Raw genomic sequence first — 17,608 nt, forward strand, 5'->3', positions numbered from 1 at the left:
CCCACCCCCAGCAAGTTGCTTGTTGGCAGAGGAGCTAGACAGTGTGGACTGTGTCGCTGGCTGCTACAGAGAAGCATTGGAGTCGATGTGCAGTCTAATAGTGAGTGATTGTCTTTATCCTTTTATTTGAGATAACAAGACTCTGTTGGACGTTAGTAATGTGAAATGCTGCAAGTCCGCTTCAATAGTTTATTGGTGGGACTCAGGGCAGGGGAGCTGCATGGCCTCGGTTGTAGTGAGGACTAGGCCTATTGCTGCAGTGCCACCTACTTGCAACCACCCAGGTGAGAGGCAACGTCATTGCCCGGAGGCGGTGTGGTGTAACGTCCATGCTGGCAGAGGTGCTGCCCTCCAATGTTTGCTTGGTAGAAGACTAGTTCATTTTCTCTGCTGCAGAATTGTTCATAAAGACAACATTCGTGGGACTCAGGGACTTGGGCTATATTTTTTTTTATGTGACTGTATGCTTACTATAACCTGATATCTGCTGTACGTACTTTGTGCTGTATATGACTGTTAGTACTGTAGTTTGCAACTTGGCCCCAGAGGAACATTGTTTCATGTGGTATTCATGCATGGTTGAATGACAATTATTCGAGTTTGATACTAGTCACAGATAGTGTTCGGTAAGAGCCAGTTTCTGATCATGTTTTATAGAGCCACATTGCACCATATGCCATTCATTGGATATTACTCAACTCCTTGCCACATTGGACACAATTTGATTTGTACAAATTTTGACAGTAGGCAACAATACTTACCAACTTTTGTAAAAGCTTCTCTGAGCTCTTCCAGCTCATCGTTGGAGATCTGTGTAACAGCTTCCATTGCCTTTCCCACCTGCACAATCCAACCAGGTTACTGATTCAAAACTGAAAAGAAAAATCCTCAATAAGGCACTGGAAATAGTAGAGCTCTCTCTTTGTTGGCTCATTGCATCTTGTGAAATAAACGTTTAGAAAATCTGTAACTATCCCTTTCAAGGTTAACTATGGCCATGGCCCCACTACCCAGGTAACAGTAAAACAAAGGCACAAGCTGGCAGGTAAGGACGCGACAGTGACTGTTTTTTAAACTGCTGATGCTGGTAATCTACAAAAAAAACTGAAACCTTTGGAAATTCTCTGTGGGTCAGGGCACATCCATGAAAGAGAAACATAGATATGGTCTCACCTGCTGAGTATTTTGTGTTTTTATTAAGTATATTACTGAGCTGAACACATATTCCATGCTACAAGATTCAGGGTGGCATGAAAAAGAGCAAGCCTTACTAACAAGACTGCAATTTGCTGAAATAAAACCGGCTACATCTTTCAACCCAATGCTGACATTTCCCAATCAATCCTATTTATACTTTTGAGAAAAACTATATACATATAAGGAAGTAATCTGTAACATACAACTACAGATATCTCACAGTTTTCTTCTGTCCTTCCTATTTTGATGCTTACCAAGATGCCTGGAATTTACAATTATGCCACGACAAGATGTGCCAACGCATGGGCAAATTTCAATTATTTCGAGTCACTACACTGAGAACACACAGTTAGTCTTTGAAAGAAAACTCAAAGCTAATGGACTTCGCATGCCAAAATAATATTCACACTTACAGTTGAACTTAAGGATGCTTTATGGTGCACTATTGCCTATTCATGCCAGTGCCACAAGCAATTTTCAGTGCTTAGCTTGGTACTGCACGTTATTAAGCTAAGTGCATTGCCCAGTCTGTTTGAAATGTCAAGGAGTGGGAAAGGACAGAGAGTGATGGAATCTTTCTCAAACTTCTCTCAAAGCTTCCAATGCAACTAGGAACACATCCCTGCCTGTTGGTAAGTGGTGGGCAGTTAATTGCCAAGAGGATTATTCTGCCAATGCATGACTTCCATCGGTAGTCATAGGAAAATATTTGAACACACCTCAACTCACAGCTACAGAGCAGTAGCTTGTGGAAAAAGCAGCTCATATATATGCATTGCTGCTAAGTAGCTTCTGGGCAAATGGTTTATAATTTGTCCACACCCCACACACTTTAAAGAATGATTAACAGACAGATCGCTCAGTCAACACAACTCCAGTCTGAGTTGAAACTTACTGAATCTGTTGCCTACATTCCTTCAGTCACCTCTTTGTGGACTGTGGGTTAGCAAAGAGGGTGTGGAGAAAGATGCAAGGGCCTGTACTACAGTTCATCCAGAGTACAGTATGTTAGAGGACCTTCCGATCTATGATCTATTTCCAGGGGGACACACACAGATGAACATCAAGTGTTGCTGGCAGAACATCAGCTTAGTGAAGGATGCTCTTTGGTCTGCCCGAAACTTGTCAGCCAGCACATCAAGATGCCCATGGAGGAATGCTGCCAACTGCACACTCCAGGATGCAGGACCATATGCTGAGGAACAGACTGTATCTTCATGCAGTCACAAGTGCGTGATGGGAAAGGACCACAATGCAGAGCTCTTCCACTACTGGAGAGGGAGAGGCCGGGATGGGGGAGGAAGCACCTCAATTATTGTGATAGGATACCATGCCAGGGAGCCACATGAGTGACAGCAGTGCTATGGATGGGTAGGAATATAAATCAGCAGTACTACAAGCATTGACTTTGAACATAAAGAATGAAAAGGCATTGCAGTTTATTCTTACAAATATTTAAAAAATTATGAATAAAGTTATAGCTGTTAAAATAGGGAGAATACTTTTCTTCAGTATTGAGCATCCATAATTTCCCTAATGCACAGTAAACTGGAATAATGGTACAAGCCAATCAGAAACCAGGTTAAGAATGAAAATAAACACTACATTTACTACTACAGAACTGGGAGCTTAGCTGGTGTCCTAAGGGTAACAGATATCATTTTCTACCAAGGAACCATTGTCCATTTCAGAGTTAGGGGATTCTCTCCGTATTATTACAGTACAGAGAATGTGCCTTTCCCATCCTCCTACTGAGCCCTAAACACATGACTATTCTTCTAATACTTGCCTTGTAACTTATTATAGAGCAGATGGAACTTGGCATTACAGAAGTAGTCAGCAACTGGAAAAAAAAGCATTTCATGTAAAATCATTGAATTCCCCATTCTTGTGACCTCTGGAAAGTTCCAAACCACAGAGCAGCAGATGAATTGAGTGAATGAAAAATGGTCGAGTGGCCCTTTGAAAAGCACAACTGCTGTGTACAGAGCCCATTGGAAGGCCAAGACTCTCCAAACCAAACCAGAAAAATATGCCTCAATTTCAGATGAGTACTGCAAAATGAATTACATATGTCACACGCATCCCACAAATGCCGTACACGTCCTAATATGTGGAATGAAGGGAAGCTCCAGGTGCAATTTTGCAGGGCTTGCATCCCATGCAATATGACCTCATTTTCACAACTTACAACCAAAAACAGCAAATAAAAAACTCATTATGTGCCAAAATATTGAGCTCAGTAAACTAATACTTTGCTTAGATCCTTTTGTTCACCTCCTTCATGATCAAAACCACTGAGGACATCTTCAAGAGGCAGTGCTTCAAAGAAGGTGGCATCCAGCATTAAGGACCCTCACTGTCTGGGACTTATCCTCTCCTCACTACTACCATCAGGCAGGAGGTACAGGAGCTTGAAAATTCACACTCACTGATTTAGGAACAGCTTTTTCTCCTCATTCAATTTCTGAATAATCCATGAACACCATCTTGTTAGTGAAGCTCAAGTTCACTCTATTGTCATTCAACTATACTCATGTATGCCACCAAATGAAAGGTTCCTTTGGACCAAGGTACACAACACTACACACAACTCACACATGCAACAGGAAGTAACATTACCACTGATAAATTAACAAATTTATTTGTGAATAAATCATACAACATACAGGAACTCAGCAAGTCAGGCAGCATCAATGAAAATGAGTAAACAATCAATGTTTCAGGCCAAGACCCTTCATCAGGACTGGACAGGAAGGGGGAAGTCAATCAAATAAAAAGGTTAGAGGAGGGGATGGAGGACAAGCTAGAAAGTGATAGGTGGGTGGAAAAGATAAAGGGCTGGAGAAGAAGGTATTTAATAGGTGAGATGAGTGGACAACAGGACAAAGGAAAGGAGGGGCACCAAGAAGAGGTGATAGGCAGTTGATGAGAGATAAGAGGTTAGAGTGGGGACCACTGGAAAAAGGGAGGCAATCAAAACATTTTTTAAACCAGGAGAAATTGATATTCATGCCATCAAGTTGGAGGCAACCCAGATGGAATACAAGGTGTTGCTTCTCCACTGTCATCATGGCACAACAGGAAGCCATGGAGGAACATGTCAGAATGGGAACAGAAACTGAAATTAAAATGTTTGGCCACTGGGAAATTTGGCGGATGTAGTGGAAGATTTTGACAAAGTAGTCTCCCAATCTACAACGGGTCTCACCATTGCAGTGGAGGCCGTATCAGGAGTACCGGATACAATAGCGGAACCTCAGCAGATTCGGAGGTGAAGCCTGTTTTGCCTGGAAGAACTGTTTGAGGCCCTAAATGGAGGTGAATGGGAAGGTGCATTTCTGTCCTTTGCAGAAATATGAGCCAGGAGGGAAATTATTGGGTAGGGATAAATGGACAAAGGAATCACGGAGGGAACAATTCCTACAGAAATCAGAGAGTTGGGGGAAGTAAAGATGTGGTAGGATGTTGAAGATGGAAGAAGTTGCGGAGGCTTGTGGGATGGTAGGTGCCAACAAAAGGAATTCTATCCATGTTAAGGCTTCAGGAAGATAGGGTGAGAGTGGATGTCTGGGAAATGGAGGAGATATGTGAGAGGGCAGCATTAATGGTGGAGGAAGTGAAACCCTCTTCTTTGAAGGAGGAGGACATCTCTAATGTCCTGGAAAGGAAAGCCTCATCCTGGGAAAAGATGTAGTGGAGACAAAACGTAAATTGAGGGACCGCTTTGTCAAACACCTCTGCTCTAATGGCTAACCATTTTAATCCCGATCCCCATTCCGACAGTCAATCCACGGCCTCCTCTTCTGCCATGATGAGGCCACTCCAGGTTGGAGGAGCAACAACTAGGTAGCCTCCAAGCTGACAGCATGAACATTGATTCTCCATCCTATAACCGTTTATTTTCTTTTCCTTCCCCTTTTCCTTTTGTTCTATTCTCCACTCTGGCCTCTTACTTCTTCTTCTCACTTGCCTATCACCTCCTTCTGGTGTCCCTCCTCCCCCTTCTCCCATGGTCCACCTTTCTCTAACAGATACCTTCTTCTGCAGCCCTTTATCTTTCCTACCCACCTGTCACATTCTAGTTTGTTCTCCAACCCTCCCCCCACCTTTTTATTCTGGCATCTTCCCACTTCCTGTCCAGCCCTGATGAAGGGTCTCTGCCTGAAATATTGACACTTTATTCAGTTCCATAGATGCCACTAGTCCTGCTGAGTTCCTCTACCATTTTGTGTTGCTCTGGACTTCCAGCATCACATGAATGGTATCCTCAAACCACATTTCTGTCAGAATGAGCATGCCACAGTCCTTAAACGAACACTAATTCAGTCTCAAGTGTAGGTATTCTAATTGATTTTCTAGCAATCAAACGTTTGAAAGCACATCAAAAGGAGAGTTGGCCTGAAGGGATTTGCATTTAGTGTCATACAAATACCAGCATGCAAACACGCTTTTCCCCAAACTAGTTTTTGTAATTTATACATTTTTATGCCTTTACATTTATTGATTGTCACAAAACTACAAATTTCACATCATATATCAGTGGCAATAAATCTCAGTCTGATCTGATTCCTCCTAAAATGCATCAGTGCAAGGAATTAAATTCAGATGATGTTCACATCTTGAAAAAGCCAATGATCTTCAAGGCTGGAGGTGAGCATTTCACACAGACAACTCTGATTTGTTTGCAAAACTCAAATACGGACCAAAATCAAGAATCCACCATGAAAGGAAACTATGAGAAAGCAAAGGCCTGAATAACAAAACATAGACTGAATCACATTGATCTACTTGTGTCCATGAAAGTTTTCAAAGAAACCACATCATACACTAATTCTTCAGTCATGTATGATCTGAGTTTATACAACTGAATTGCCTTCGCTGGAAGATACAGCTTGTCCTTCAACAAAACACAGGAGGGTAGATTTTTACTGCAGGCATATTTGAGAATTAATTTCTGTGCATGTAAGCACATACATGTAGTGCAGAGCTCACCTTCATTAAAGAGGTGACGAACACAGAGTGCTTCAGGAAGACATCTTGAAGGTTCTATCCTGGACCAAGTATATAGATACAACCATCTCTACTTTTATTGAAGTTAAAGGAAAGTCAGCATGTTGTTGAAGATGCTGACAAATGTGTACAAATGTGCAATATAAAACATTCTGACTGGTTGCATGGAATGGAAGATCTGATACACAGGAATGCAGAAGTCTACAGAGGGGTGCCCTCAGCCAGTTCCACCACAGGTGCAAGTCTCTCTATTGTCTCAAGAAGCAAACATTCACATCAGGGACCCTCACCAGTTCCACCACAGGTGCAAGTCTCTCTATTGTCTCAAGAAGCAAACATTCACATCAGGGACCCTCACCAGTTCCACCACAGGTGCAAGTCTCTCTATTGTCTCAAGAAGTGAACATTCACATCAGGGACCCTCACCAGTTCCACCACAGGTGCAAGTCTCTCTGTTGTCTCAAGAAGCAAATATTCACATCAGGGACCCTCACCAGTTCCACCACAGGTGCAAGTCTCTCTATTGTCTCAAGAAGCGAACATTCATATCAGGGATCCTCACCAGTTCCACCACAGGTGCAAGTCTCTCTATTGTCTCAAGAAGCGAACATTCACATCAGGGACCCTCACCAGTTCCACCACAGGTGCAAGTCTCTCTATTGTCTCAAGAAGCAAACATTCACATCAGGGACCCTCACCAGTTCCACCACAGGTGCAAGTCTCTCTATTGTCTCAAGAAGCGAACATTCATATCAGGGATCCTCACCAGTTCCCAATTTCATCGGGCAGGAGGTACAGTAGCCCAAAGACCCACACCTCAAAAGTTCAATAACAGCTCCTTCCCCACTACCACCAAGTTCTTAGACAATATTTCTTTCTTTCTTCTTGCAATCTTGCACTAGGGTTGTTCTGTTTATTTTGATGTTATTTTCCACTCATGTACAGTACTGCAAATTTTATGTAATTTAAGTTAATGTTAATTTATGTCTGTGCAGCATTTCAACACTTATTGCAAAGGTGTGTCTGTTTCTGTCATACATTGATGCTGAAAAATGAATTCAGGCCCTTATACAAATAGACTAGATAATTGCAATGCCCTTTTTACTGGCCTTCCAAAGCAATCTATTGACAAACAACAACTCATTCAGAACACCGCTATTAAGACTTTTAACTAAAACCAGGATGAGGGAGCATATCATTTCTGTCCTAGCTACCCTGCAATAGCTTCCTGTCTTTTAGAGTTGATTTTAAAGTTCTCTTATTTGTTTTAAAAGCTCTTAATGGTCTGGGAACAGAATACATCACAGAATTGTTTTTGGTTTACAACCCTGCTTGAACTCTCAAGTTTCTTTTACATTAAAAACAATCTTCCTCAAAAGATAATTGGCAGGTCAGCTTATTTGAACTACACTAAACTGAAATTCAATACCAAAAATACAAAGGATGCAAGCTCAGTTGGCACATTTAAATGCCAGCTCAAAACCTATTTATTTAACCTTGTTATTCACCAACATCTTTTTTATCTTTTATTTTCATGTTTGCATTTTCACCCATTGTAAAGCACTTTTAATTATTCTCTATGAAAACAGCTCGGTAAATAAATTATTATTATATTTGAAATCTACTGCAGTGCTGCAAAAGAACATTTTCATGCCATTTATGTATGTGTGTGTATATATATTCATGACAATAAACTTGAACTTAACATTCTTTATAAGAACAAATGAATTTATCTTTTAAATTATAAGTAATTTTTTCTAATGGAATACAGCCATAGATTTCTTTCTTCCAAGAGTCTATACTTAAATATGTATCCGATTTTCAAGTAACTGCAATAGCTTTTTTGGCTACTGCCAGTGCAATTTTTATAAATTCTTTCTGATATTTATTTAGTTTGAGTTTCAGTTTTATCCCTTCAATATCACCTAGTAAGAGTAATATTGGATTATGAGGAAAATTTCTGAAAATTTGGAGCCCTTATTTACAAAAGACAGGATTAAATATATAGATGCTCTGAAGATGAAACAATTGGTTATTTGGGGAAAGAAATAAATATACATATTAAAGTTATTACGAATTCCATGGAGCATGTGGAGATCTTCCAACAACCAGGCATTCTTTCCTTTTTTTCTTTCTTTCTCTTTTTTTTCCATAGGGCAGTTGGGGGGGAGGGGTTAAGGGGGGGGAAGGGTTATATACATTTTTTTTCATACTTTACTTTGTAACTACTTAAAAATGCAATAAAAAAAGTTTTCAAAAAAAAAGAATAAATGAATTGAAGGAAGAACAGGACAAAGACGCCAGCTCTATTCGGAAAAAGAAATATCTGTAGTTACCTGAAAATATTGTGCAAAATAAGTCATTCAGCCAAGTGAAATCTAAACTACATGTTTTTTCTTTTTTCTTTGCTCATTCTACTCAGCATGACACTAGTTTTTTTTTAAATCAACGTTGAGTCTAGATCCAACGCTGTAGGAATATTTTCACCAGAAAGACTTCAGTGATTTAAGACGTGACTTCTGAGGCAGATCCAATTAATATCAATGCCACATCAGCTATTGGGCCTTCGAATATACAATGTAAAAGATGATCAATTTACAAAAAACAACTCAGACATACAATGTTGGGACGAAGTTCAAAGTAAAAGTATACATATGTCACAATGTGCAACCCTGAGATTCATTTTCTTGCAGGGAACCTCAATAAATCCATAATAGAATAATCATAATAGAATCAAAGACCCCACCACTTCAGGTGCTCAATCAGTGCGCAAAAGAGCAGTGTTCAAATACAAAAGAAATAAATAATAAATAAATAACAAGAACATGAGAAGAGTCCTTGAAAGTGAGTTCATAGGTCGTGGGAATTTTTTGATGATAGGGCAAGTGAAGTTGAGTGATGTTATCCCCACTGGTTCAAGAGCCTGATGGTTGAGGGGTAATAGCTGTTCCTGAACTTGGTGTTGTGTGTCCTGAGGGTCCTGTACATTCTTCCTGATGGTAGCAGTGAGAAGAGAACATGTTCTGGGTGGCTGGGGTCCTTGATGATGGATACTTCCTGCGACAATGCTGCATGTAGATGTACTCAGTGGTGGGGAGAGCTTTACCTGTGATGGACTGAGACATATTCACTACTTTATGCAGTATTTTCCATTCAAGGACATTGGTGTTTCCATGCCAGGCCATTATGCAGCCAGTAAATAAACACTCCACCACACATATAGAAGTACAGGCAATGCCGTACTTTGTTCATTATTACGTGCTGGGCCCAGGACAGATCCTCTGAAATGATAACACCAAGGAATTTAGATTTACTGACCCTCCCCACATCTGATCCTCTGATCAGGACTGGCTCATGGACCTGTTTCCTTCTCCTGAAGTCAATAATCAGCTCCTTGGTCTTGCTGACATTGAGTAAGAGGTTACCACTGTGGCACCATTCTGTCATATTTTCTTCTTTCTATATGCTGATATTTCAGTTATTTCATTCCATACTCAATACCACAAATATAAAATTTATTGTAATCTCACTCCCAGCAATGCTGATTATTTTGTCTGCAACCATTTGATGCCTCATAGTCTAGGACCAAGGGACACAGCCTCAGAATAGAGTAACTTTCACTTAGAACAGAGATGAGGAGGAATTTCTTTAGCCAGAGGGTGGTGAATCTGCAGAATTCATTGCCACAGGTGGCTATGGAGGCCAAGTCATTGAGGGTATTTAAGACAGAGGTTGATAGGTTATTGACTGGTCAGGGTATGAAAGGTTATGGAGAGAAGGCAGGAGAATAGAAACATAGAAAACCTACAGCACAATGCAGGCCCTTTGGCCCACACTACTGTGTTGAACATGTACTTAGAAATTACCCAAGGTTATCCATAGCCCTCTATTTTTCTAAGCTCCATGAACCTATTCAGGAATCTCTTAAAAGACCCTATTGTATTTGCCTCCACCATTCGCTGGCAGCCCATTCCACGCACTCACCATTCTGAGTAAAAAACTCACCCCTGACATCTCCTCTGTACCTACTAAAAAACTGTGCCTTCTGGTGTTAGCCATATCAGCCCTGGGGAAAAAGCCTCTGACTATCCACACAATCAATACCTCTCATCATCTTATACACCTCTATCAGGTCACCTCTCAGCCTCCGCTGCTCCAAGGAGTAAAGGCCGAGTTCACTCAACTTATTTGCATAAGGCATGCTCCCCAATCCAGGCAACATCTTTGTAAATCTCTGCTGCACCTCTTCTATAGTTTCCACATCCGTCTCGGAAGAATATGAGAATAGAGTGGAGAGGTAATGGATCAGCCATTATGAAATGGCACAGCAAACTCAACAGGCTGAATATCTGCTCCAATGTCTGATGGCCTAAAGCTGCCTGGACAGTCATGCCTTGATAATGCTCACACATAGTAGCACTGATGTGATCTTTCTTGATTCACTCAAAGCAGAAATTTTTGATAACAAGCATTCTTTAGTCATACTGATTTCAGAGAATCACCCACTTTTTAGGGTTTATAGAAGTAATTGGTGATAAAAATCTATATTACGTATCTCAAGATGGAAATGCAAGTCCACTTTTCAGGAACAATTTATCCTAGGTGTAACAAACAAGGACTTAATATTAGTCAATAATGACTAGACTCAGTCAAATTAAAGAATATTTCTCTACATATTACAAGAGTAACTGAACTGACACAAGTGTGGCACCTTCTTTACAAGATTTCTTTTGAGACCCACTAAACACCTGCCTGGCCTAATCTCTGGCTGAAACAATAGTCAAGACCTTTCCAGCTGTTGTACATTTCGCTTCTGCTGCACAGAACAGTTTCCACATGGATTGGCACTATTTTAAATTGGGTTGAAGATTCTGTTTTCAGTTTTTCAATGGACAATTCCCTTAGCCAAGGGAATGACTATTTTTGCAGTTCTTTATTTGTTGAAACATTGAAGCAAAGATTGAGGTTTGGAAACTTCTGCTTTTCATACGACAGCTTCACTCCTGAGACTCTTAAAATTATACAACTGGACACAATTTTTCATAATTAAAATTACTAATTCTTAGGCAAAGGCTAGCAATACATGATTAGTACTCGTTTACAAGACACGCTGCCAGAAAACCTGTAAAGTTGTGTACCATATCAAAAGCAATGTGAACACCCCTGTGAATGGGATGAACTATCTTAAGCTTATTGAGAGACATTGCCAGAGACAGTGATTCAAACCTTCATCAAGGAAATAGCAGGAATTGTTTGTGTGGAAGATGATTTTAAAGAAACTGGGAAGAGCTCAATGAGTTCTTTGAGCATCAGAGCAAAGAAAGCCCTTTCTAGCACTGCTGATCTACCTCATTGGATGAAGGAGTAGTAATCTGGTCCCATGTGGAGTCTTTTAACTTGATGCATTAGGAAGAAACTGGGTTAAAAATCTTCACTTAGAAGTGTGTGGGGGAGGGGGTGATGGATATCCACTTTCTTATGTTTGCGAAGTTTGCTTTCTAAACACAAAGCAGCTGCCAGTTGTAAGATAAAAAACAGATGTAAATAAACTTCTAACAGTTTTAGTTTTTACTGGTAAAAGGAAGTTGTCAGTCTTCAGTTTTTTAAAAATCTAAATGGAAAGTGGCAATCAGCCTGAAATTTAAAAAAGCATTCTCTATAGAACAGCTTTGAAAATAGTTCTGTATATAAAAGATGCTCCGTCTGCAGCAAGTAGATGCTAGCTCAATGGACCTGGTTTATTACTACTAGAGATGCAGAACAAAACAATGGATAGCTTCAAACACAAAATGTGACCGAAGTTGTTTAGTTCAGGGAAGCTTATAGAACAGAAGGATATTTGTATTTAACATACCAAAAACTGAAGTGTTTTTAATTGAAGGGGTTATTTACTCGGAGAAGTTGGGCTCACAGCACATATAGCATTAACTGCGATCTTGTTTCCAAACTGATTTTTAAAGCATTTGTGTTAAAAGTATATCTGAAGAAATGACATATGTGGCCTCCCAAGTTGGATGAAACAGTATAAATAGAGAGAGCAGTTCAGGCTTATTAGGAATGGGTTAAGGAACATCAAGAAACATGAAAGGAACAGAAGATGAATGAGAACCCATCCCTCCAGCTTCGGTTTCTATGACGAACAACTTGGTTGTCTGCATCATCTTCTTAGTTTATACAAGGATTGTGCCAGTGTACTGGAAATCATTTGTCCTTTACACTTTTATGAATAAGAAATGTTTAAGATAAAAACCCTCTGAGTTTTAAATGTATTTTAAGAGTGTTATTTGGATCTAAGTGTGTATCACTGAAAATAAATTAACTGTGTTTTAATCGACCTTATCAGCTGGAAGTATTTTCTCTTCGATAGGGAGAGGGGACCCACCACTCAAATAGTGGGTATTGGCACCTAAACTCACAGTGAAGAATAAACAGGGAAGTAAATTAGTTTTTGGTGATTACAGTATAATCTCCCTTTTAGAGAGAGTGTTATTTATATCCGATAGGGCTCAAGGTCTTTGAGTTTAGAACTTTGCAGTCAGCAAACCCAACACCATCACACTAGATTTCACAAGCTTCTTTATTCAAAACAGTTAATAGACATCATCTGATGTCACATTATTTTTATATAAATTTATGCTGAAAAGTTGCCATTCTAAGTCATGAAACACTTCAAATAGTGCACTAAGAACACAAAAATATTCCTGATGAGGAATAATTTCCAAGGGAGTAGAGAGATCAGAAATAGATACGTTAAAATACAAAATGTAGGCATTATAAAAGAATACAAAACTAGAGTAAAATTAGATGCCTAAAAAAAAACACTCAATATGAAAAACAAAACCCTACATGACCCTGCACTAACCAAACTCTGCTCATTCCTGATCAGTACATTTCATTTGGCTTCCATCCATTGCCAAAATCATTTTCAATTTTAAGACTTCACATTGTATGTTGAGCTTACATTTTCCAAATACTGCTGAAAAATTAGGCTGAATTAATTTAAAATACTAAATCAAAAGTACTATTGGATATTATTTGATCTACATGAGATGCATTATCTTAAACTTGGCAAAATGCATACCATTTGTCTGCAAGAGTATACAGAACAAATTTTGAGAAAACAACTGCAGGACAAAAATAGTCATAAACTGATCAAGTCCTTCAACACTTGGAAAATTGATGAACTCTTCATTGACTCAGACAACCTGATAACTGCCCAAGTATTTAAATCAATTGTTAACTCACCAGGTCTGTTACTTGTAATAAGCAGAAAAATACATTTTCTGAAAAAGAGGCCTTCTTTACAAGTAATAGCTGGTCAATGCTTGGCCACACCTAACTGGCTCATTGTACATTCCTAGCTGCGGAGCACAGAATATTAAAATGCATGTTGCAATGTACCTAGGGCATTAAGACACTCCCTCTTCTGCTCAAAAAGGCAGCCACACCCTTTCCGGTGCTTTGGTCTAGCAATGTAAACTGCAACTTTATTCATTTTGACATGACGCACAGATTAATATTTTTCCCCAAATCATATCTTTCCAGGATACAGACTCTGATGAATATTGTCTCAAAGATACAGTGTTCTACATGCAGATGCTCACCCTAAAGAGCTGTGCTCCTGGTAAACATCAGCTGGTCAGTGAACTCTGCACAATATCATGTCTCCATTATATATAGCCTTTATTTTGTAAGCTGCACAAGAACCCTTGTATCCAACAAGAATGCTTAAATTGGGCAGAAGATGGCTAACAGAGTGGTCATTTGTGAGGCTATGCATCCTTCTGTGGCTCACAGAGGCTTCAGTGTGCTCCTGACGCACATCATTAAGGTTATCAAAAGCATCTGGAATCATAATTTTCAAATTTTAGTGGTCATGGATGAGAGATTTGCAGGAGTTAATAGTGATGTTACAACTCAAGGAAGCTTTGAACACATCTTTGAATATCTTTTCTGCCTGCTTCACAATCTCCTCTCCCACTACCCCATTAAATACATGAACACTGGTGTTTTCTTAGAAATGCCACTTCAAGGCTAAAGACTTATGCCCCAATAAACTGCCAGGATTCATGCTCCCATATTTCCATTGCCACATATGGTACTCTCCCTATTCTGGGATCTCAAGGCCACGCTATGTCACAACCTATCCTGGTGTTATTATTTCTGAATACAAATGATAGGATTTAACCACAGGTGGTAAAAATGGTGGAAACTAAATTAGCATGCATTACAACTGCCTACCCTTTACTATAAGCACTAAATCCCAGCCCAGAGCAAAAAGTGGAAGATAGGCTTATATGAAGAATAATTACTTGGGTAAAGATTCAGACCAGGCCCCAGAAGGTTTGTGCAACTCCATGACTTTGGGATTGTGAGATGTGGGGGTGGGGGTTGCGGGCAGAATTAGCTTCCAACATTAGATGCAATTGAAGAGTGGTTATGGTTATGTTTCTTACTCAGGAGAAAAACAAATTATTTTCCCTAACCTACAAGGAAATCACAGGAGTAGCTATATATCTTTGATTACAGAAACTGACAAAACCATTCAGTCTCCAGATGCAGAAAAACAGATACACCTTACTCCTAGATAAATCTCCTGGACCAGATGGAATGCACTCTTTTGTTCTGAAGGAAGTAGCAGTGGAGATTGCGGCGGCATTAGCAATGATCTTTCAAAAGTCAATAGATTCTGGCCTGGTTCCGGAGGACTGGAAGATTACAAATGTCACTCCGCTATTTAAGAAGGGGGCAAGGAAGCAAAAAGGAAATTATAGACCTGTTAGCTTGACATCGGTGGTTGGGAAGCTGTTGGAATTGATTGTCAAGGATGAGGTTACGGAGTACCTGGAGGCATATGACAAGATAGGCAGAACTCAGCATGGTTTCCTTAAAGGAAAATCCTGCCTGACAAACCTAGTGCAATTTTTTGAGGAAATTACAAGTAGGCTAGACAAGGGAGATGCAGTGGATGTTGTGTATTTGGATTTTCGGAAGGCCTTTGACAAGGTGCCGCACATGAGGCTGCTAAACAAGGTAACAGCCCGTGGAATTACGGGGAAGTTACATACGTGGATAGAGCGTTGGTTGATTGGCAGGAAACAGAGAGTGGGAATAAAGGGATCCCATTCTGGTTGGCTGCCAGTTACCAGTGGGGTCCCACAGGGGTCCGTGTTGGGGCCGCTTCTTTTTACGTTGTATATCAATGATTTGGATTATGGAATAGATGGCTTTGTGGCTTAGTTTGCCGATGATACAAAGATAGGTGGAGGGGCCGGTAGTGCTGAGGAAACCGAGAGTCTGCAGAGAGACTTGGATAGATTGGGGGAATGGGCAAAGAAATGGCAAATGAATTACAATGTCGGAAAGTGTATGTTCATGCACTTTGGTAGAAGAAATAAACAGGCAGACTATTATTTAAATGAGGAGAGAATTCAAAGTTCTGAGATGCAGTGGGACTTGGGAGTCCTCGTGCAGGATACCCTTAGGGTTAACCTCCAGGTTGAGTCTGTGGTGAAGAAGGCGAATGCAATTTTGGCATTCATTTCTAGAGGAATAGAGTTTAGGGGCAGGGATGTGATGTTGAGGCTCTATAAGACACTGGTTAGACCTCACTTGGAATACTGTGTGCAGTTTTGGGCTCCTTATTTCAGGAAGGATGTGCTGACATTGGAGAGGGTTCAGAGAAGATTTACTAGAATGATTCTGGGAATGAGAGGGTTAACGTATGAGGAACGTTTCACTGCTCTTGGACTGTACTCCTTGGAGTTTAGAAGAATGAGGGGGACCTCATAGAAACATTTCAAATGTTGAAAGGCATGGACAGAGTGGATGTGGCAAAGTTGTTTCCCATGGTTGGGGATTCTAGTACGAGAGAACATGACTTGAGGATTGCAGGGTGCCCGTTCAGAACAGAGATGCGGAAAATTTTTTTTTTAGCCAGAGGGTGGTGAATCTACGGAACTTGTTGCCACGGGCGGCAGTGGAGGCCAAGTCATTGGGTGTATTTAAGGCAGAGATTGATAGGTATCTGAGTAGTCAGGGCATCAAAGGTTATGGTGAGAAGGCGGGGGAATGGGACTAAAGCGGAGATTGGATCAGCTCATGATGAAATGGCAGAGCAGACTCAATGGGCCAAATGGCCAACTTCTGCTCCTTTGTCTTATGATCTATCCAAATGGAATAGCCAGCTGTTCCAAGATACATCCAGGTTTTTGAACATCTGAAATAAATGTTTACTACTGAGATTGAATATACAAAATATTCACTGTTTTATGATTTAATAAAAATGGAAAATAGTTGAGCTTTCAACATATTCATGTTTTTAATTGATTTTACCAAAATCCTAGAAACCATTACAAGAAAAATTGCTAAATATGTAAAGTGATCCATGTTGCTTCTTAGGATGCAGAGAAAAATGTTCCTACAGCCGGAATTCCTTAGGCAAGCTCATCCTGTGGTTAACATGAACAATATTAAAGGATATTGCAAAGTCAATAGCTATCTGATTTTTGTAATGTGTTTCAAATCATATTTAAATTTCCATTAAAGCTTTTACACAGGCCAGAAAAAAATGACTCAGCTAGCTCCAAAAGCCTTCAATTCTTCTCTGCAGCAAAAAATAACCTTAATGTAAACAATGGCTTATTGAAATATAGCTCAGTGTACATTCCTACCATTTTAAAAAGTTAGAGCACTTTAAAATCTAAAATCACTTTAAAATTTTAAAACTTTAAATTGAAGCAAGAGGCGGAGAGGGAAGAGGTAAAAGAAGCTCGGAGAGAAGCTGTTTTTTTTTTAACTGATTGGGGTAAAGAGGCTAGACTGCGCAGGCACGAAAGGTTTAAAAGAAAGACCACCATATACAGCGGCCACTGTGAGAACAGGCAGAGATGAGGTTGAATGGGGCACGACTGCACAAGCGCGTGAAAGTCAGCCTCTGAGATCAGTGGGGGAATTTAAAAAGCGAGCTGGGTAAGCTCCTTTAATTAATCTAATTAGCTTAGGAGTAGGTAATGGAGGCAGCAGTTAGGGTAGTCGAGTGCTCCGTTTGCAGTATTTGGGAAGTCAGGACCAGCATAGCTGTCCCTGATGACTACACCTGCAAAAGGTACATCCAGCTGCAGCTCCTGACAAACCATATTAGGGAACTGGAGCTGGATGAACTTCAGATCATTCGGGAGGCAGAGGCAGAAATAGACAGAAGTTTCAGGGAGATAGTCACCTGTAGGAGTCAGAAGACAGGTAGCTGGGTGACTGTCAGGAGAGGGAAGGGAATAGACAGGAAGAGCAGAGCACTCCTGTGGCCGTTCCCATCAACAATAAGTATACCGTTTTGGATACTGTTGGTGGGGACAACCTACTAGGGACAAGTTGCAGTGGTTGCGTCTCTGGCACCGAG

General features: G+C 40.3%; 1 protein-coding gene across 2 annotated transcripts in view; it reads right to left on the reverse strand.

The window, feature by feature from the left end:
• The window catches only part of LOC132398274 (plastin-3-like), a 156,298-nt gene that overhangs the window by 75,626 nt on the left and 63,064 nt on the right, over window positions 1–17,608 (reverse strand). For both annotated transcript variants that reach the window (XM_059977446.1, XM_059977445.1), the window contains exon 2: window positions 762–872. In XM_059977446.1, the coding sequence (XP_059833429.1) occupies window positions 762–800 (39 nt within the window). In that variant the 5' untranslated portion in view covers window positions 801–872. The remainder of the gene's footprint in view (window positions 1–761; window positions 873–17,608) is intronic.

The sequence above is a fragment of the Hypanus sabinus genome, chromosome 8 (genome assembly GCF_030144855.1).
Source record: "Hypanus sabinus isolate sHypSab1 chromosome 8, sHypSab1.hap1, whole genome shotgun sequence".
Taxonomy (NCBI): Eukaryota; Metazoa; Chordata; class Chondrichthyes; order Myliobatiformes; family Dasyatidae; genus Hypanus; species Hypanus sabinus.